Genomic DNA, 22,500 nt, shown 5'->3' with positions numbered 1-22,500 from the left:
ATCTTTTAACATGTTTTCAAGGTAACAAAAACAGAAAATGACTGTGAAGTTTGACGACTTAAGTCCTCTCCGTTCTTGAGTTACAAAGGGAAGTGTGACACCTGAAAATGGCCCGTAAAGTTTCGGAACTTTTGCGTTATCAGAACAGACGCAAACCGTCGACAAGCCAATTCTATACGAGTATCTGTCGCGAAGCGCGGCAAAACGTCATACTTGGTTTTGCGGTCGTTTCTGATTGGCAAAGAAGATGGTGCAACCTTTTCGAAGCCCATTACTTATAAAATTGAAAATGGTTTGAACTCAGGAGTCATATCATAATTAAGTTGAAGCACGATCGTCCGGGTGAATGTAGTCCTGAGAAGGACTGTTTGAGATAACATTGACTGACGTTTCGACAACCTGAACGAAGTCATGTTCAGAGTAAAGTGATCTGTGCAACTTCAGTAGATGGTAGAGTAAAAAATCTGGTCGTACAATTGTAGATGTCATTGGTCAACTTATTAATGATTTTATTGGTCGACTGTCAGTTGAGCCTAAATTACTTATGATGTTAATGCTGTAAAACCCAAAAAGTCCCGAATTCATCTTCGATAATTAATGCAACACACTCCGAAATAACCTCTCTGGCAGACCCTCTAAGCTTTCACGTTCCTTCTCCACACTAACGCACGAAATCCTTGGAACGTCAAAATTGATTCAAAGAGCTCTTCCTCTACCCCTCCCTTTGATATTTTTGCCCAATTTACAAAGAAATTGGTTTTTGCACCGCTTTGACTCACACAACTAACGTTCGTAAAACAATGATTGCTTCTCAAAAAGATCAAAAATCCCAGCTTACCACGCGGTGTTCGTCTCTCCAGCAACTGAGTCGGTTTTGGCGGTTTGTCCGGTTTTTCAGGTTTGTCTTCTTTAGCTTCGGCCTCCTTTGCTTTAGCCGCCTTTAGCGCTTCAGTTGTCTCTTCCATTTTAGCTCGTAACTCTTCAAGCTCCTTCTTCTGTTTTTCGTTGGTAAATTTCAGTTTGATATTCTCCGATCTCTGCTCCTCGTACATTCGTTTATAATCGTCGTCCATATTCAACCCGAACGAAATCGAGTGCTCAGATTTTCGCCTCTCAAGCATCCGAACTCTGGTTCGGTGCGAGCGCACATCTTCACTGTGCTTCGTAAGTTCGTCCTCCAATCTCTGACGTAGATTTTTGATCTCTTCTTTATGCCGCCGTCTCTTAACTTCCAACAGAGTCTCAAGTTCTTCAATCCTAAACTCTAAATCTTTAATCTTCTTGTCTCGTTGTTGTAGATCCAGCGACGAAACCATCGCTGATTTAGAGCTGGCTCCGTTCAAAACCTTCTGCTCGTTCTTCAAACATTCAAGTTCGTTTTCGTATCGTCGTTCTAACTCTTGAACTGAAGCGTCCCTCTGCTGTTTCAAATCCTCTAATTCTTTCTCATGTTCAAGCTTTTGCCCCTCAATAACATCTTCTAAGCTCTTGACTTTCAATCTTAACTCCTCCAAATTCAGCATTTTTTCATCGCCCAGTTTTTGCTTGTACATGTTTATCTCCGCGCTATGTACACTTTCCATTTCTTCGATTTTCAAATCCAATTCGTCAATTTCCAACTTCAAGCTGTCGTTCTCTGAGGACAGTGCTTCCCAGTCTCCCATCTGACTTTTCTGATCTTTTTCTCGCTCGAAAGCGTCTTTGTACATTTGGATTTCTTTCTCATATTTTCTATCGATGGCTTCCATTTCTTTCTGCATCTGGTAAATTTTAATACTCATATCCTCTGTTCTCCTCAATCCAAACATTGTCGCGGCTTCGGATTTCTTTAAGCTTTTCTCCAAATCTACTTTTTCTTTTTTGAATTTTGCCTTGTTATCTTCTATTTCCTTCTCGAGTTCATCAATCTTTGCGATAGCATCCTAACCAAATAGAAAACAACCGGAAAATGAAGAGCTATGTTTAACGATGACTTGCGCACTCTCAGACAAGACAGATTTGCTTGTTAATTTGTGACCATTATTTTTCAACTATCCTCTAGTGTAAAAGGAAGGAAATAAACATGAAAAATTGGCTGTGGCAATTCAGGTCACCAATCTAAATGGGTAATACCCATATAATCTAAATTTAGATCAGTGGGTGAAAGCCATCTCAGATGATCATCCGAGTCATCCAAGCAACTCATTAAATATGCGTTTACTCTTTCACTTCAATTACATGAAGTTTACCCTATACTTAGAAATTTTCTCGTCAGGAAAAAAAAAGGGAAAAAAAGGGGAAAAAAGGATTTTTTTGTTTAAGATGATCGACGGACATGGATGACAAAAAGGTTGAACCTAGTCCGTTAGCCACGCGTAAGGAATCATCGATAACCACCACACCATCGAAGCACGCTGCTGAATGAAGGCAAATTTTTATAATACTTAAATAGAGACCCCTTACCAATATTGAAAGCTAATCGATTTAAGATGGCTGCTTACTTAGAATGGGCGTTTAGACTTAAAACACAGTTCATCAGCACTATTCAAGATGGGTGCTTAGACCTAAATACGGTGCATGCATGGTTGGATGACTCGGATGATGATCTGAGATGGCTTGCACCCACTGATCTAAATTTAGATTATATGGGTATTACCCATTTAGATTGTGTAACACTGGTGTTCAGGTACATCGCCCACGCAAAGAAATGACTGTGTCTTTGGCTCGCGCAACGCCAACGCAAATGAGTAAACGTAGCATTAAAAAAGAACACTAAGTCTTGTTTCACGCAAACACGTGATTAATGCTGAAATCAGAATGGCGTCTTCCACGCCTATTCACAAAAACCTCGACTACGCATGCGTTGCTGACGAATGAGTAAACGTCCTTAGTATTATCGCAACCACTTGCGTTTGAATTTGCCTCGCACTTTAGCGGTTTTTGAATTACAGAAAAGCAAATGCTGCTTATCTACGAAATGCCAAGCCTTCTTAGGCTACTCACCTCAAGCGAGAGCTCTACCCCATTACGTGTGATTGTACTGCCCGACGTTTGGGGGCCAGACTGCTGGCTGGAGCCGATCGGAGGAATCGACCCGCTCTGCGCCACCTGAATGGCGACCAGCATATCCGCTTTGAGAAGGTTCACTTCGTCCTCGTGTTGATCATCTTTTTGTTGAAGCTGTTTCTGGAAATCTTCTCTGCAGGTTGCTAACTCAGCCTCCAGCTGCTGAACTCGATTTTTAAGCTGAGAATCATCCTGCACACATGAGAAAAAATGACATGGCCACCTTTATACTAATGATAGACGCCGGCCAAAGATGCCGTGAATCAGCAAAATGAGAGTGTGTCCCCTAAATTTACAATTCACTGCTTCACGTTTGGTTTTGTATAATATCGATTCGATGACCCTTTTCTTCAAATTCTACAAAATGGCTACTGATTAGAATTGCCACCTAGGAAGTAACGTTGAGCTCCTGGGCCCGGTTGTTCGAAAGCCGATTAACTTAATCCAGGATTAGCGTAAACTTTTGTTTCATGTTTTCAACGTTTCGGTTAAAGTTTCTTTTGCTTATTTTTGTTTTTCAAGATTGACTTTGTTTTTCAAGATTGACTTCTTCTAATTTAACGTTTTACCGAATATCAGCATTGAACAGCATTTGGGAGTGGAGAATAAAACTCCTTTGTTAATTTTTAACCTGAGATTAGCGTCAATCGGCTTTTGAACAACTGGCCCCTGGTCCATAGGCAAAATTTGACCACTCCAATTGACAAAAGAAAAAACGGCTGAATTCTTATGAGATGCCACTGATTATCTATTGTATTTTAAATGAAGCTTAATTCAGCAATTTCCCGGCGATCAGAGTATTCTCTTGAGACTATTATTCAATATAAATTCACAAAATAACCGATTTACTGTGTGTGCAGTGTTGTTAAACTATTTGGGAAACGAATTCGACCAATCTGCGCCTAAGGAAAGGAAAGTGTGAAATTCACAAGTAGCGGGTAGCAAAAGTTGTTTAAGTCGTAAAAATTGTGTAGTTACTTTGCCCAGTACCACGTCCGCTTCGCCCATTTCCACATCTTGTTCGTCCAGTTCCTCCAATCAAAGCGGAATAAGGCCGAGTGAGAAATTCATAAACCGAAGCCTCCATAGCCTATATTTGCCCTCGTCGGAGAAAACGATAATACGAGGGATACAAGTTGTTCGCTCCTGGTCACAGAGATAGGGAAGTAAGTAAAATAGCTGTGGTAGCGGGTGAAGCAAATGTTGTAATGGGCAAAGCGGAGGAGCAACGAATACGGCATTGGGAAAAATGGATATGGTATCGAGCGAATCGGAAGTGGCACTGGGCGAAACGGACATATCAATGGCCGAAGCGGAAGCAAAGGGCGCGAACCAGTCAGAGTGGTGGCTGAAAAGGCTGAAGCAGACTGCGAGGCGGGAAGTCGGAAGACTGCGAGGCGGGAAGTCGGATTATGCGAAATGGACGTGTCTAACGGACAAGCGGAAGTAGTAACAAAGAAACTTCGAATTTATCTTTTAGCGTTTTGTTAACACAAAGGACAGTAAACGACGATAGGACACTGACACAGCAAGTGCTTCATGCGCAATGCACGCCGCACGTGCAAATATAAAGTACATCCCGCATGTGCAGCACGATTGTAATTCCTCACCTCAGTTTCATGGTCTGTTATCCCACGTGGAACAGCTTGGAATTTCTTGGCCTCCCGCAAAACTTCCTCGTGTTTTGCCTGTAGATCAGTGATCCTTGCTTCGTAATCGGCGCGTATCTTCGACAACTCTTCTTGCAGTTCTTTGGGTTTCTGCGACGAATCAACTTCAACTCCCCCACCGCTAACGTCGGAGTCCATCCGATACTTTTCAGATCTGATGGCTTGGATGACTGTCATCATATCGTTCCGAGTTTGTTCAATTTCTCGCAGCTGTTTCTCCTGAAACACACATATTAGAACTGTCAGGTTAGTATGAAATCTTGTAGGGCTGATCTACCTCTACATGCTCCAGCATTCGGCAAACTCCCTTTTTGACTTGGGCTGTTTCTGCTTTGGTGGCCTCATACACCATAAGCCTTTTTAGAGACATCACTGCCAAGCCGGCCACTTCTGCTGGAGAGAACAGGACAGCCACAACACCTAGGACTCCATCCCCTACTCTTCTCGAATAGTGTGTGTCGGTTCTTTAACGCCCCACAGGGAACTTACTAATATGAACAAAAAATATATTGCGAGAAGGGGCCTACGGTTTGTTGTCCTTATCCGAGAAGACTTGAAAGTCTAACAATTTCAGATGACATCACAAAGGCAGAGTTCTTCTTCCTTGTTAACATACAGAGGAAATTGTGGCCACCGAAAAGTTACGGGGCTTTAGAGAAACGGGCTGGCGGGTCTATTGCCATATAATCACACAATAACTTTTTTTTATTAGAAAAAAATTTTTAACAATGTTGAGGCAGAAATTAACCAAAATTTTTAAGAACATACTAAGTACATGCCACAAGCGTATTTTGCTCATGTTTTTCCAAGGGTAGTACAAATGAAGGTACATGCAAAATAAAGGTAGGACCAAATTTAGCATAAGTAAATTTTCGGCGCCACATTTAATTTGTAGCATTAGAACGAGTCGAACAAGCGTGTGACAGGTAAGTCAGTATCACATCACACCAGGTCCGTCCCACCCTGATCAATAAAAATGATGTTTCATTTAACTATATAATAACATCTTTTACATGTAAGAAAAGAGTGTAACTAGCTGCTGACTTCTTGTAGATACGGAGTAACTTTGTCGCGGGAGTAAGGCTCTAAAATCGGAACGAAGTAGGCTTTTTCGACGTAAAGGGGGCTGGTTGTTCAAAAGCCGATTAACGCTAATCCCAGATTAAAAATTAACCAAGAAGTTTCTTTCTGTACTCCCAAATGCTCTTCGACGCTGATATTCGGATAAAATTTACATTAGTAGATGTCGATCTTGAAAAACAAAAATAAGCAAAAGAAACTTTAACCAAAAAGTTGAAAACATGGAACAAAAGTTTACGCTAATCCTGGATTAAGTTAATCGGCTTTCGAACAACCGGGCCCTGACCTCTAAAGCACAACTTTTTACAAAAAAAAATTGTCTGCCTCTGACCCGTTCACTCTTGAGCTCCTCGTTGTATTTCTTATCGAGTTCCTCGATTTCTCCTTCCAGTTCTTTGATTCGCTGTTTAAGTTGCGTGTTGGAGTCGTCCCTCGCTGGTGAAGGCGCGGCTCCTAAGGACGCCTGTAAAACAACTGCCATGTCACGCTTGAGCTGTTCCAGTTCTTCTCCATGTTGAACCTGATAGCAAAGATAACATGGGAAAAGGCATGAGTTATCACGCAACGCTACGCTATCGTGACAATAGAAAAGCGTGAACGACAGAGCCGAGCGCCAGATGAGCATGATTGCAATTTTAAAAACGTTAGAACAGGTAGAAGTAAATCCTTATTTACCCATGGCAGAAGCTCATGACTTCTGGTTCAGAGCTGGGGGTTTCTTGACTGAGTTTAAAAATTTCCTTATTTGGATGTAACGTATAGCTCGCGCATTTTCCCGTTGCGTACAGCTTCGCTCTTTTTTGCCCTTATTTGGGCATAAAATTGGTGCCCTAAAATTCCCAGCTTTGTTCCATGGAAGAGAGTTGCAAGTTAACCGAGGTCATGTGCTTCTGTCCACGGTCGATTAACCAGGAAGATAAGCCAAATGATACAAAATAAAAACAATTATTGTCTATCCTAAGTATGCCGTGTCTCTCGACTTAACGTCAAAACCAATAGCTGTCTTAAACCAGGAGATATTCTGCTCTCCTTTCCTCAGAGGTAAGGCTGTTTAAGAATGCAGTACCACGACAGTAAGTTGCAGAGTTAGTACACTACAGTAAGTGAACAACAAGACGCTCTTTAAGCGTTTTACTCGGAATACCATGTCGCGCAAACGTAAGGTGATACATTTTGGAAGAGTTAGAAGCAAACTAGAAGGATTCAATAGCCTAAAGTCAACCTTTCTTTTGATATTCCAATTTGCTAAGCACGGAAGAAATAGAGGATATTACATGGCCGCGCGGGGATACGAATTTTATCTTCGAGTGCTGAAAGTACCTCTCACGAGTGAGCGAAGCGAACGAGTGAGAGATACTTTCAGCACAAGATAAAATTCGTATCCCCAAGCGGCCATGTAATGTTTTGTTTATTATATAGATATTGATGAAATGTCTAGATTTAAATCAACTTGTTTTATTCATTTTCGAAATGATGAAAACTTGTTCACCAACCGCTAAAACACGCATGTTGTGTAACATGAAAGAAGATATGAAAGTTATGAAAAACAAATCATGATAATGTAAAATTTTGCAATAAAAATGTTAATGTAGTAGAGAAGAATTATATTAAAGCACAAAAGTATCGTACAATGAAGAGGAAGCTCGCGTTTTATTGGCTAATCGTGTTCGTTACTTGTGAAAAGATAAAAATGATACGTTCACTGCATGCGCGCGGTGAAGATATGATTTTTTAGTAAAGGAGAAATCCTGGTATTTCATCAGTATCTATATAATAAAAGTAAATATTTCTGCAGTGAATTGAAGTCTGGATGGCTCATTCATAACAACGGGTAAGGTATCTGTGGACATCGCTTAGTGTTTACAAATAATCAATGGGTGATCAAGCTATAGGAGTGGTTTGATTTGCGGTGAGCAGAGGAAAGTTTTTAGGAAGTGTCGATCAAGAATAAAATATTTGGCCATCAGCAACAAAATTTGCGACATGAAAACACCATAAATTTTGTATCGCAAATATAAAAAGTTACCAGCAGCGTAACACAATTTGGGAGATTTTTGATACGTTCAATTTTTCTATTGTGCTTTTGGCAGCACAAGTAAATCGCAAAATCGAAAGTGATGTCAATTTCAGCGGCCGCCTGTGATCAAGTTACCTTGCGTGTTTACTATTAACAAATCGCGAAACAAAGGATACACTGATCTATGTCAAAATGACGGCAAGTCACCGGGTTTTTGTCTTTTTTTAGTTTGTTTTTTTTTCCTTTCAAGTGTTATAAAGTTTGACAAGCTATGTGCAAATTCAACACAAAGATCACAATCATCCAACTCTTGAGGTTAACCATTGTTTCTGCAAAGTCAAAATTTCACTCTCCTAGACAAGGTTATTTGTCATCAGGTAATTCGATTGTTTTGGAATAGAAGCTGCTTTATTATTCATCAGCGCCACAAATTCTTGCCGATTTTGGGGTTCATTTGTTGAAACTGAAGCACCCTTCCAACACACCTATTTATTTTCGTGATTTATGCACGCGCTGCGGGCCTATTGCCACCATGGACTTACTTCTCTTGCACTCTGGGATGCAACAAAGCACCCATCGATTTGGTTGCTCCACTGCATGTTAGAAATCCGGATTTTCATCTAATTATGTTAGAATTGAGGCTATTTGAAGCCTCGCGCTCCAACGACACTTGACACCAAGGTTGTTTTTCTGTGATGTTGTTTCGTCAAAGAAGGAGGTGAAATGTATTGCTCCAAGGGGTCCTGTACATTGCTTTTCAGCCAATGAAGTCACAGCTCTCGTAATTCTATTGTCCATTTTGCCGCTGCACCGAACAAAGTCAACCGAGATCATAACTCGGATACCTTTCAGGTATTCCGAGTAAAAAGACGGTGAAATTGTTTGGTAGATAGAAAGAGGGTTAATAGGCTAGGGTTCAGCTAGAACAGCAGCCTGACACTCCATTACTACTGTAGGTCAATGTGTGATTCGCTGGAATGGTCTGGTTTCGCAGGAAAATCAATCTAAAAATAACTCGGTCTGTAAAAACGCCGTTCCACAAATACAATGAAGTTGTCACTCCAAGACATGGGTTCCTGGCTAAATTAAAGTTCTGCTTATAAATTTGCGTTCCTCTCCTCTTCACCTAATTTTACTCTTCTAACTTAAGTAATATAATCTGACGTGAAGAAAACAAAAGAAAAGAAAATGAAATAAATTAAATAGAAATTACTAGAGCGAGTTTCCATCGAGTGTCATAAAACCAAAACCAAAGTAATTACTAGGACGGAGACTATCCAGTGAACCAATCAAAACTCGAAGTAATTACACGTAGCCGACACAACGCGCGGGAAAGGTGCACGCGCGAGCCACGAATGATTTTGGTTTCGCTTCTGATTGGTTGAAAAAGTGGCGAGAGAACTTTAAACCAATCACTAAGTGAAGTAATGCAAAACCAAAGCAATTCGCTAATTACTTTCGATACTCAATTGAAAACCGTTCTATAATTGAAGACACTTTAAAACAACTAGTACGCTGCAAGAAATTTAAATTAAATAAACAGAATGACAAGTTAATAAATCACGCAGATTTAACAAAAAAAACCGTGAGAAGTCGTATTAAAAAACTTCCTGCTTTGCTAATGTTGCGCACACTTTTTTCCGTTTATTATTTCTTTTTTTATTTAAAAAGCAATACACTTTTCATTTTACTAAATTTCGTGTACCTGCGAAGTTTTATAGGAATGTAGTGCACAGCATCGTGTTGATCTAATTGAGAAAAGAAGTCGGAACCCACGACACGCGCGAGATCTCGGTGCCTCGCGTTACTGTCATGGAACGTGTTGTGTTATCATATCTAATTACCGTTAAGTGTCTGCTTAAACGTTCTTAGTGGACTTCAAAACATCTGTTCAGGATAGTGACTTGTTCTCGAAGACAAAGCTGACTTAACAAATAAAACTTGATCAGGGCTGGTGTTATGTAACTGCATCTGACAAACAATTCTAGTATTAGCTTTTAATCGCCTTCAACGAATCGGTTTAAGAGCAAAAGAAGACAATGGAATGGACTGATCGAGCTATTGCAATTCAATCATCTGGTATTTCTGACGTCAAAATACCAAAGAAGATGTAACAAGCTAAACAGTTTCACGCAAAGAGTATTCGACGTTTGGGTCACGATTAAATTCAATGCGTGAAAATTTAGTAAAACTTAACGCGCTATTTTTGGCCCACGGTCTCCTTGTACTCGGCTCGAACAGAGCAATGATCGTTGCATCTGTGCTGGGAAGAGTACACAGGGCAGAAATGGTTTCTTGTTTATCTGCGGTCTCTATGAGGTTAAAGGTCAATCCGTTGACAATTTACTATAGCACATACCTTGAGGTTTTCAATCTCTTCCATGTATTTCTGACTCATGTTTTCCATCTCGACTTGTAGTTGAGCCACTTCAGTTTGTAGCCCATCGGATCCGTCCATACTGCTTCGTTTCAGTTTGCCCATCTCACGCGAATGGCTCTTCTTTAACAACTCCATTTGACTCTCGTATCTAGTGCAAAACAACACAGGGTTATCTGCGAGAAAATCTCTGTGGTGAAAACCCGACTTCGCGTCACCGTATGGTGCGATTCCGTTTAACGACTCTCGCGTCTGTCTATGAAATCCGCGGTTTTTTGAGCAGTTCATTACTGTACATTTGGAGTTTGTCAAGTGCGCTCCTTAACGTGAAGTTAGCATGGCCCAAGTTTGCGGCGACGCTTTAACGCGCCTCGTTTCTGGGTCCAACTGAGCAACACGTTCGGGTCCTTCTGATTTGAAAACGAGATCCACACTCGACATAAAGCTCACTCTTACGTCAGAATACCCGTCACTATCAATGACAAACCGGTAACGGTACGTAACGTTCTCATGTCAGATCTAACCACACCACTGGTAATCTATAGGACGTTAACCAAACTGCCGGACTAAATGGCTTTTTTTTTTCCTCATCGCATCTTTTGCTCAGTCGAAACTCCAGAAGTCAGTCGAGCCGGAATAAGTAGAAATTGTCCTGTCTAAATTCGACAACAAAAAGGACTTTTCTTTTTATTTCGGAGAGAACTCTGCCGAGCTTATCTGTAAACAAATATCCGCTATTTTAAGCTCGTTGATTTCTCGGTTGGGGTTGCTAATCCGACGGCCAAACTTTGAGTACGGATCACGCTACACGAAAAAAAACTCGAGTCAAGTTTGCAGGGTTTTTGTAAGAATATGATACACAAAGAATAAACATAAAACGCAATTGCCTTGAAAGGAACACAGTTTACGACATTTCTCGACAGTTTACCTACCGCAGTCTAATGATACCGCCGTTACAACGCCCTTTCCAAACAAATGGGATTTAAAATTGTCTGGGAATTTTTGCCAGACGGCAAGTGGCGTAAATTGCAGCCGGCGTATGCATGAGCTTGCACCTGGCCCACGTTATTAAAACACCGGACTGGGATAACTTTATCCGGTGGATAAGTCACTGTCCAGAGAGTGAAACTAGTAATAGTTTTCACTACATCTGCCGCCGCCTACGGTATTATGAAAGGCAACTGCGTTTAAATTATATGCTGAACATGTCGCCCCTGTTTCCGATTTGCGTCTGACAAATCGTCGCCCGTGTTTCGGATTTGTGTCCGGACAAGATCAATAGCTGAGCCAGGCAACTCGATTTGTGTCGACTCTGCTTCAATGCTTGATTTTTCAATCGCTAACCCGAAAAGCACTTTGGTTCTCTTTGCGAGTTTCTTCTTCGTGACTCCTGAAACACCTCGGTCGTGTTGAACAACACCAATAGGGAACGGCACCGAGAACTTCATCTTAAAATATAAATTCGCGTCATTGTTATCACTTCGTAAACATGTCAACCCTTTCAATATGACAAGGGTGTGGTAGTTCCTCAAAAACGACATTGGTCGGAACGGCGCTTAATTTAGGGGAGAAAATGAAACTCTATCGTCAAGTGCTGACGTTCTCCTTAAAACCTCAAATTTGCCCATTTCACGTTTTTGTTTTGCTGACGACGGCAAAGAAATGGACAAAAGTGAAAAACGCACGTGCAGGGCGTGCAAAGCTACTGTTTTTTCCCACTAAATATGCAAATTTGTGACGTTCTCGTTGCCGTCGCCGTTGTCGTTGCTTAAGTTCCCTAATACTACTTGCGCGCACGTTTGAGCAAATCGAGATTGATTGCCCCTACAATATCTACCAATTTATGCATTCACCCTTTTTACGCGGGGACTTCTAGTTTACCTCCTCGAGCCTGCGGGGGCGATATACTTCACGTTACACGTTGGCCAAACTTTTTGTACACACCTTTACTTTGATGTGCTTGGAGTGCACATTCACCGTTACGTGCGCAAATACAAGTATCGTCGCACGGATTGAAACTGTCGGATAGTGATTTATTCGCTATGGGATGCGAAATTCCCTCGTGCCACGCCGAACAAGTGAAATGCCAATTTTATCAACCTTAGATTTGAGTTTTCGGCAAATTGCAAACTTACTTATTTCGCGAAAAAATGAGAAATGAGCTGAAAGATTACTAATCAAATTCTACAGATTCCTGTAATTTGTTCTGATTTAAATTACCTCTCTGTCATTTTCTGCAACTCCGTTTCCAGTTCCATCACTCGTGAGTCCATGTCTACGTTTCCTTCAGGGATCACCTCCTTGACGCTGGTTTCCAAGATGGCTTCTCGACGAGCCTTCTCCAAGTCTTTCTTGTGTTGCCCTCGGATTCTCTCTATCTCTTGATAGTGCGAAGCCTTGAGCTCGCTGATGTCGGACTGCAGAGTTATAACACGCGAAGTCAGCCTCAATCTCAACTCGTCTGCCTCCGAACCAGCTGCGCCAGACACTTTCAAAGTTTCCTCGTTTATCTTTCGGATTTCGTCGTCGTGGGAGCTCCTTTCTTGATTCAACTCTTCCACGAACTTCCTTTTGGAGTCTTCAAGCTCAGTCTGCAGTTCCTGGATTCGTGTTGCTTCCTTTTCCCTGCTTCTTTCGCAAACTTCCAAGCGCTCTTCGATTTGTCCTACTTTGACAACATCGTTATCACCTCCTTCGCCCGTACTTTGCAACGTCTTTGCAGCTTTCATTTCCTCGATCACCTGTCTCACGCGCAGTCGCTCATCGTCCAGCTGCCCCTCGAGTTCTTTCGAATTCTCTTTCTCGTCCATAATGGCGATTTCAAGTTCTTTGATGTATTTTACAGACAACTCCATCACCTCCAAAATGCCGTTTTTTTCTTTGTCAAGCTCCTTGGCTTTGTGCACCAAATTCTCGCGAGTTATGATCAATTCTTCTTCCCTGGACGAAAGATTGCTTTCTACCCCTTCCATCCATTCTGCCGTTTCTTGTTCAATAGTAAGTCGCCTTGCCAACTCTTCAGCAAGTTCTATGACCTTCTCCTCACTAGCTATAAGCTTGGAGTTGTTATCCTTTGCGAAGTTCTCGTACCTGCTGATCCGTTCCTCGGCCTCCGTTAGTTTCTTCTTCAACTCTGTAAAATCCTCAGTGGTTGTTTCACTATGCCCCCTTCCCACAAAATTATCTTCAGATGAGGCTGAATTGTCACTGTTGGCAGCCGCCAACTCATATTCCCTTATCTTTTCTTCGCATTCAGCAATTCTTTCCTTAGCTTTTGCCAAAGAAACTTCCCTCTGAGACACCGTATTCTCTTTCTCCTTCAACTCGGATTCAAGTTCTCTGACGTGCTTCTCGACTTCCTGTCGAAAGACCATGGCCTTAGTCTTCTCTTTCATCTCGTCAAGTTCCTTGTCTTTTTCCTTTAACTTTTTCCCCTCTGCTTCCAATTTATCTTGCATTTTACCAAACTGACTTTCAAGTTCCTCGAGCCGAAGTTTCTCTCTTTTCAATTCAATTCCTACCTCATCTCTCTTTGCTTCCTCTTGTTGTCTGAACTCTTTTTCTCGGCTTGCAAACCTCCGTTCCTTCTCTCGTAGTTCATCCTCTTTGCTTTTTAAAAGCCGCTCTAATTGACGCAGCTGATTTGGACTAACCTCTGCATTTACGCTATTTAATTCGCTCTCCAATATTTTTGCTTGCATTTCGTTTACTTTATCCTTGTAAATCGACAGTTCTTCTTCCAAACCAATGATTCGCTCCTTTACATCCCATCGCTCTCCTTCGTCCGTTTCGCTTTCCGTCTTAAGTAATATTTCCCGTTCCACGCTCTCTGTAAGTTCGCATTCTACCGTTTGTAGTCTCTCCTCCAACTCTCGGTTTTTCTCAACCAAATCAGCGTTTTTATCTTCCAGTCTTCTAAAATCTTTGCGCAAATTTTCGAGTTCCTTTTCTCTCTTTTTCAAATCAACCTCCGAAGAATTGTAGTCACTTTTCAAGCTTTCTAGTTCACGATTCATTTCTTTCAATCGGTCCTTTGACCGTACTTTTTCCCCGTGAGCCGCTAGTTCATCTCTCGCTTCATCGCTATCTTCAAATTTCGTCTCAACACGGGAGAACTGCGCCTCGGCGCCTGTAGGTACAATGTTTTCAGACGCAACGCGTTTCTCTGCTTTGGTCAAAAGGTCGACAACTTCCTTTGAAAGTCCATCTTTCTTGCGCTCTTGCGAGAGCAGTTCTAGCTCAGAAAACAAACGAGCATTTTCTTCTTCGACTTTATTCCTTCTCTCCATCTCATATTCAAGCTCGAGGTTCTTGTTCAAAAGTTGGTTTTCGGCTTCGGCGAGCTTTCGCTCGTTGTTGCTTAATTTTGACTCTAGCTCCTGCAAAAGCGATCTTGTATACTTCGCCACCTTGGCACGACTTTCATTTGCTTTTTCAAGTTCCCTGGATTTCACTAGCAACTCTCGTTCATTTTGTTTTAATTTTTGCATAAGCACGGTAAGTTTCGAATCGAAATGAACTGGCTCGCCTTTTCCCTCGTGGCCATTCGCTTCAGTACTCAAACTAAACACTTGGTCACTCTCCGGTTCTTCTCCAGCTAAAATAAGTTTTTCTTTCCCACTTCCTTTTACAGAAGAAAGTTCGCTTTTTAATGATTCAATATTTGCTCGGTGAATCCCAATGATGCTGTTGGCCTCCTGTAGGTCAGCTTTGGCCTCTGCAAGTTCTTTGGCGTGAATCGAAAGTTTTCCTTTCTGTTGTTGTAAAACCTTCTCTCGTTCGTCCAGCTGTTGTCTCAAATCTTTGACTTGGGACCTCGCTTCTTGCAGCTCTTTTTCTTGGAATAAAACCGCTTTCTGATAGTCTTTACACTGGGAATTTTCCTTTTCCAATTCTTTAATTTTATTGATTTTCGTTTTCAGCTCTTGCTCGAGGATTTGCGCCGAGTCCTTCTGCCTGACTGTCAACACGCTCTGTTCTCGTAAACGCTTGTTTTCATCTTTCAGTTTTTCCAGTTGGAACTGAGAAAATACAAAGATTTACTTTATGTAGAATAAACTACCAACGAACGTGTCATTATCATCATATCTTTATTTACCCTCGGATTCTACAGTTGCTTGACGAACTGTAGCTTGTGTAATTATGATTCGTTTCCAGATTACGCTTTTTCATGGCTACACCTAGTGAAACACGCTCAATGAGGAACAAACTAAAGATTTCTTTTAATAGATTAAAGACTAACTAAGATCCTGTCCTTTCACGGTAAGATTTCTCCACGGATTTCTCCACGGATTTTTCGATTTCCCCCCCCCCCCCCCCCCCCCCAATAGTCAAAGAACAAAATTTCACTTGATTTAACCTGCTGCAGTATCCCTAGTTCATAGAGCACTTGTACTCGGCTATAGAACCACGACACAACGTGATGCTTATAACACAGTTCGTTTGAGTTTAGACCAAAATGAAATTAATGTATCAAAAGACTTGCGATTGACCAAAGAACAAAAACACAAATATTTTCTATAACTAAAACAGTTAACAGAAAAATGTGTTTCCAGCAAATAGTTTCTGTCACAAACTTTACGACAATTTTCACTCACCGATGTGTGCTGATCGTCGGTTGTTATTTGCCCTCTGGAGCTCACAGTGGTGGTGCTTTGTGGTGTGCTTATGGTCCGAGAAACTGCCGACTTACTGAAACTTGGTACACGTCCCATATTGGATGATACACCTACAACGCATCAACAGAAAGAGGACACATTCATGAACAACCCCTTATCATCTGGCCTCAGTTGTTAAAGACCAGATAACTTGTTCTTGTGGGTATGTCACTATCTATCTGGAAATCAAAGCTGGGCCACATTGCTGGGAGGCGAGTGCTGTCCCTTTTGTGCAAGCCCTGCTTCCCAATGGTGATTCTAGTGGTATCTCAACCGTCAGGAACAAAAAGTTGCAGAGCAAGCTTTTGAAAGGATTCAATTTTTACTACAATGCAACCCATCCTGGACAAAACTAATATTGTGGCAAGGCTAAGGGTTTACAATAGGATGTAATGCAAGGAAAAAATGTGCTTGTCACCACCCTTCACTATGCAGATTAAGCCTGCATATGAATATTTGGCCAGAGTAACTGACTACATCAACAAGTGGCCTAATGGCCAATTTTTGTAGGGGTGTCTGAGGGCCTGCCATTTTTAAAATAATAATAATAATATTGTCAAGGCTAATTGCCATCGCAAGTACAGAAACAACGAAGCTCAACAAGGTCGATCTCAAAGCATACTGTGGCACCTCTGCCTGCCGCTAAACGGTCCATGTGTGACCTTGGAGCACAGCTTACAGCCAGACGGAAACAGCTGTATGCTGGTTTGTGATAAGGGGGGAAAACAAAAGGACCCAGAGAAAAACCCTCAGAGCAGAGTAGAGAACCATCACAAACTCAATCCACTTATAACATTGGGTCCGGGAATCGAACCTGGGCCACATTGGTGGGAGGCGAGTGCTCTCTCCACTGCGCCATCCTTGCTCCCAAAAAACACATTTCAGAAGTAAAATTGATGATCACATGGGGACGACTTTATGTTGTCATTGTCAAACTTGGCTTAAATCTCAGGAATAAAAGAACCTGTGTTTCATCTTTTTTTTAGGGAAAAAAGTAGCTGACTTCTCTGAATGAAATAGCCAACACTTTTCATCAGTTGTCAACCTTGTTGAAACCACGGCATAGCCATGACATCCGTACTTGGTCTAACAATATTGTGCCTTCATTAGCACATTACGTACCTCACTAGGGATGAACCAGGCACTACACATTAATGACACATGTTATGATGACAACTCACCATGAACAAATACATCTGATTCTGTGGAGCTCACACTACTGGAACTTGAAGTGCGTCGAGGAATGTAAGCTTGAGAGGCATGGACAAAGGGCTTCAATACTCGTGACCAATTATCTAACTCCAGTCTATTTTCAGCCTTCAGGTAATGGGTGACCTTTCCCAGCTTCAAACCGATTGAGAATGGTTCAGCAGTGTCTCCTTCGGCAATAAAGATCCCACTGCAATTGTCAAGATTAATGGTTCCATCTAACCTTTCAGTGGAAGAATTCTGCAATGAAGAAAAGTGAAAGCATAAGTTTCTGAGGAAATATGCTCCCTGACATTTCACCACTGTCAGATAGTTACTCCTGAAAAGTCAGCCAACAACATTTACGCAAAAAAGCCACAGTGATTTCCCAAAGTTACAGCACTTGTCTTTGCGTCAGTCCCATACCTACTAGATACACATTACTTCCAAGCATTCTCTATATGTGCGGTCCCCAGTTGCTAAAATTGTGTGCATTATATTATATATATATGCAAGTTCCCTTAATTAAACAATAAAAACAACCACCTTTATTTCATTAAATTTCTAATTTACAATGGTTTAAAAGAGTGTTGAGGGTGCAATTAATGTAAAACACTGCACTGTGGTCACTATTCATTTGCTGGAAGAAGGCAAAAAGTATTTTCCCTGTCAATAAGCCCTTAAAGGATCAAAATGCTTAGCAATCATTTTTAGCATCAAACTGGATTTTTTTCCAGTGACCCCTAAGCCAGGCCAATTTGTCCATCCTTTATTTAGCCCAGGTGTCATCTTGATGTGTTTTTTAAGGTGGGCATTTTTATTAAATTTAATAATCTGTACTGGAACTCTAATCTTCATAATTGGGATTAAAGAGGGATTTCAGTTATTGACAAGTGATCCTTTGACACTCTTATCATCAGCTTAAAAAAACGAACCTTTTAATTTTTGAATGAGTAAACAAAAAGGGTTTACGAGAAGTAGCAACTTCTTACAAGAATATGCTACCAAAAATGTTAATTTGAGATCTACTCTGAACCAGCAAATGACAGAGGTATTCAATATCATTCCATTCTCTGAATTCCTACAGTAAATGTTTACAAGTAACGAATGCAACTGTTAGGATAAATTGCCTTTAATGTACAGTGTACACAATTAATTTAAGAAAAACCTGTATACTACACACCAAAAAGACCACACAAACTACTATCCTCAAATGGCAAACGCGAGATCTGTTACAACGACATTCGTGTACTTTAGCCTTTATTTACTTTGGAACAAATCGAGCACGCTTTTTTCATTCTTTCAAGTGTACGATGATTTTACTGTCATTTGAAATTGCCTAGATTTTATTTCTTTCCTAGTGGGCAAATTTATGCCGGTTCACCTAAATGCCCGTATTCCAAACAGTAATCCTGGGACGATGTAACGGTTAACAAGCCTAAAGACTGTCAAATGTCTACCGATGTTTACAAATTGTCAGTCTCAGATTACAGGTTGTGACCAAATGAATTTTGTGGCTTTATCAATTATCTGCACTATGCACAAGCTGAGATACATAAACAGCCAGCCTGTCATAGCATTCAGAAGTCTATATGTCAAAAATGCACACTTCGTTAAGAGCAAATATTTGTGTGTAGTGAGTGAAACGGCGAAGCTATATATGTATTACAGAGAAGCATTTTAAATGCATCCCGGTAGGGAGTTCATGCGGTGATCGTAAACATATTTTCACAGCGAGAGATGTCTCGAATTGAATTAAATATATTAAGTTTAGTTTGAACTAGAAGGATAAGCTAAAGGGTATTAAAGCTTAATATTGCCTAAAATACTGACCACAGCGATTGGACTGCAACTTTCAACCAAATAATCAGCTTAATTTCACTAAATTTCTGCGCTCCATACCTCTTCTTCGTTATAGTAAAAATAATCAAGCGTCCCTGTAGAATTCAACACGAACCAACGTTTATTCCATCGCTTAAGAATAAAAAAGAGAGAAAACATCACATTAAAAAACACACATTCCTTGTTGATGATAATAAATATCAACAAATTCACAAACGGAGCAAGAGAATATCGGTAATAAACCCACCGTTGCAATGACACGTCCATTTTCGATGGAATCTTGGTTTGTGATGCATAAAACTCCAGACTTTACAACAGTCCGAATTCTTGAATAGAACTAGGACAGTAAATCAAAAAAATTACAGTGCTGTGGGTCGTAACTGAGTAAGATCTGCAGCAACAATAGGAGTAAGCTTAAGTGACGATATTCAAGTTGAAATTTGTAAAAGTTACCTTTTGAGTCGACGGCTTCCTTGAATAGTTCTGAAGAGATGCATCTGAGCTAGTTACGGAAGAGCTATGAGCCTCTTTAAGCTTGAAACAGTTTTGACACTTGCTGTTATTGAATACATTTGGCTTGAAGTTTCTGCAAGCTCGGTCAGCCATAACTGAACAAGGAGGTTTTACTGCTGTTTCATTCTTGACAGAAATGAGACATCGCGGCTTTCTTTCGACTACCTTATTCCATAGATGAAACGGCGACTTAAAACTCGCTGTAAGCTTCAAACTTTACAGCAAGTATTTTAAGTGAGTTTTTCAGAATTCTTTTAAAGCCATCTGTGACGCCCCTGCAGCAAAATCAAATTGACGGCAGGTCCATTTCGCAACGTTCACCAGGCATGCGTAAGCTGTAACAAAAACAAACTTACCCTACCCCACTAAAACCTGTAAGAATCGCGTAAAAACACGCGTAGAAATGGTTCACAAGTTCTACGAATTTTCTGCCAAAAATAAGAAAACAAATAAAGCTGAAAACTGGAACCGAAAAGGAATGGGAAGATATGACGGAATTTTCCGGTTGTTCGGCAACTGAAGCTCAACTTCGCAAGGTATACCCGCAATTCCGGAAATTTATACCGAAATCTGTTCCACGCAATTTCCGGAATGCAAAGCGCCTAAGGTTTCACGGGAGAGCCGTCTTAAAACTTTTCTTTAGGCCTAAGGTTAGCTTTTATGTATGTTTAGGATACTTTCTGTATTAACCTTAGGCCCAATTAGGCCTAAACAAAAGTTTTAAGACGGCTCTCGGGACGTTTTGTGCGCTCTCGTTTTGTGCGAGGCTTACACCACGTTTCACGGTATGAAGGAGCACATGACTAAGAAAGGCATAACTTTATTGTATTTGTCGACCTTTCCAGCTAACCACAAGTTATTTGCATGAGAGATTATTGCCTATGGGATTGACAATGGTCACTCGTGCAAACCAAATCGTAGTTAAGAACTCGTCCAAAAATAGTTTGACTTGTGAAAATGCCGTTACATAGAATAGACCAACAATCTTGGACATTTCAAATGGAAAATGAACACCACCCCTCTCTCCAATTAGGCCAGTTTCGTATTCTAACGGTTGGACTGGATCTAGCATGAAATGGAGGCTAATGCGGGCAAATTAATTTGCATTTGAAAAGATTTGCCCGCACTAGCCTCCATGATAGATAGATAGATAGTTTATTTAACCATTAAAACATGACAGTCGCAAGACTGAATTGCGTTCCGTTACAAAATTATATATATAACAAGAAACTATTTACAATATTCGATAAAATGGAAAGTATAATATTTCAATTGTATGGAACTTTCAAAAAGTATAAGATGATTAAAAAGGCTAAAGGTTGTTACACATGGCGGGTAAAAAAGTGTTATTAAAAAGGTTTGTTTTAGAGACGAACCGCTGAAACCGCCTCTTTGTTCGAAAGTTGAAAGTTCATGCTAGATCCAGTCCAGCCGTGAGAATTCGAAAATGGTTTCAACTTGTGCGAGGATTTATAATTGATTTTGAGGGGAGGGGGTACTAATTTTTCATTTCATTTTGTCCAAGATTGTAGTACACTCCCGGTATGGGCTCCTCCTTGTAGCGGATTGGTGCCATTGGCGCTAACCAGAGGTGCCAGGCTCCTGGATGTGTTGATTATTAGAACCTTTTCCTACTTGTAAAATTACCGAAAACCAGCTCAGTGGTTAGAGCAAGTGCAGCGCAATCCTTACAGAAATGGGTACAAATCCCATTATGATTCAAGCCTGGATTTTTGCAGACTTGCTTGCAAGTTGCAACTGCTTCAGTTGCTAACTGCGATGATCAAACTTTCATTTCATGTCAATTCCGAAGTTCAAATATACGACATATTTCCCTGTTACCAGGGTTTTTTCCTTTTGCGTTCGCTGTACTGGCGAGTACGGTAAAAGAGACTTCTGCCATGGGTGGAAACTCAGTGATGAGCATGCGCGGCGGTTACTTAGCGACCGAATCTTCAAGTGATACTTCGTGTTGTGTGGGCTCACTTAACAGCGGAATTACTGTAAAGGAATGTGTGGGACACAGCAGGCTCAAGTTATGCCCAGCGAACGCAAAGAGAAAACGGGGAAATGGCATTTCATGTTCCACAATCAGTCTAAAGTGGATTCAAATATTGTGAGAGGAGAAATTTGAGGTCATTGACCGGGCAATGATAGTCAATTCTGACTTCACTAACACGAGACATTCCACGTGAATAGTTTACTTAGGATGAGTCAGTCAGTCCTCGGAAGCAAAGGTATCCTACAATATTTTAAGTCGATTAAATCATTATACTCGGAAAATTCAGAACGCATATTGCCTAGACTAGAATGTGTGCCTCGACAGATACGAAATACCACTTTAAAAAAACCACCCTTTAAAAGTGGCCAAAAAGTATGTGGAAACGTATTCCTCTACTAAAGCGGCGGCACAAACCCCGTGGAAAGAGTACTATTACTAAAGAAAATCTAGCAGTCTTAACATACCATAATTAAAGATATCGGCTCTTGACCAAAAAAAACAGAACTAATCTTGACAAAATCTAGAGACGCAATAAATTTATCTTTCCGTAAAAGAAAAAAGGAAATGACGAGGAAGACTGACCGACGTAGAATGACACAAATCACCTGCCAAAAGCTTAAATAGTCCGAAACAAGCCCATGAGCACCCGCGCGTCTATAAACAGCGCCGTCAGAATATTAATTTTTGACAAATTCGTTCCCATGCGGGAAAAGCAGATCTTAACAAGTGTTAGTGAAATCCAAAAAGAAAATTGAAGGTAACAATGCATTTTTCAAAAGCTTTAAAATACAAAGCAATTTATGGTGTTTTTTTTTTTTGCAAAGTGAAGCTTAATTATCTCTGAAAAATGCATGGTTACTCCCAACTTTCTTTTTGGATACCAAGAGCACTTGGTAAGTTTTTCTATCTCCGCATAGTTTTGAACCACGAAAAAATATCCCTGTGTTAGTAAGCACCACTCATAGGAAACCCGAGTATCTCGAGATGCGCAGAACGTATGAGCAATAACAATTGTAGGCACCGTTGTTAAATGAACTTTTAATCGCAGCTCCATTACAGACCGTTCTCTGTTACTTATAACCATTAAATAATTTAAATAATTGCCAAAT

General features: G+C 40.7%; 2 protein-coding genes across 3 annotated transcripts in view; both read right to left on the bottom strand.

The window, feature by feature from the left end:
• LOC137972034 (trichohyalin-like) overlaps positions 1-19,693 on the bottom strand; it is a 23,931-nt gene extending 4,238 nt beyond the window's left edge. Inside the window, exons 1-11 of the mRNA XM_068818835.1 lie at positions 19,330-19,693; positions 19,124-19,213; positions 18,937-19,008; positions 17,028-17,295; positions 15,787-15,917; positions 12,410-15,210; positions 10,172-10,340; positions 6,127-6,315; positions 4,656-4,934; positions 2,983-3,237; positions 839-1,922 (exon numbers count right to left, since the gene is read on the bottom strand). Coding sequence (XP_068674936.1) covers positions 839-1,922; positions 2,983-3,237; positions 4,656-4,934; positions 6,127-6,315; positions 10,172-10,340; positions 12,410-15,210; positions 15,787-15,917; positions 17,028-17,295; positions 18,937-19,008; positions 19,124-19,213; positions 19,330-19,482 — 5,491 coding nt within the window. The 5' untranslated portion in view covers positions 19,483-19,693. The remainder of the gene's footprint in view (positions 1-838; positions 1,923-2,982; positions 3,238-4,655; positions 4,935-6,126; positions 6,316-10,171; positions 10,341-12,409; positions 15,211-15,786; positions 15,918-17,027; positions 17,296-18,936; positions 19,009-19,123; positions 19,214-19,329) is intronic.
• A 2,721-nt stretch (positions 19,694-22,414) lies between these two features.
• LOC137972035 (monocyte to macrophage differentiation factor 2-like) overlaps positions 22,415-22,500 on the bottom strand; it is a 15,217-nt gene continuing 15,131 nt past the window's right edge. For both annotated transcript variants that reach the window (XM_068818837.1, XM_068818836.1), the window contains exon 7: positions 22,415-22,500. This exon is cut by the window's right edge and continues 210 nt beyond it. The gene's annotated coding sequence lies outside the window, so the exon portion shown is untranslated.

The sequence above is a fragment of the Montipora foliosa genome, chromosome 9 (assembly GCF_036669935.1).
Source record: "Montipora foliosa isolate CH-2021 chromosome 9, ASM3666993v2, whole genome shotgun sequence".
In the NCBI taxonomy this organism is placed as follows: domain Eukaryota; kingdom Metazoa; phylum Cnidaria; class Anthozoa; order Scleractinia; family Acroporidae; genus Montipora; species Montipora foliosa.
This window is presented reverse-complemented; position numbering and strand designations above follow the sequence as displayed.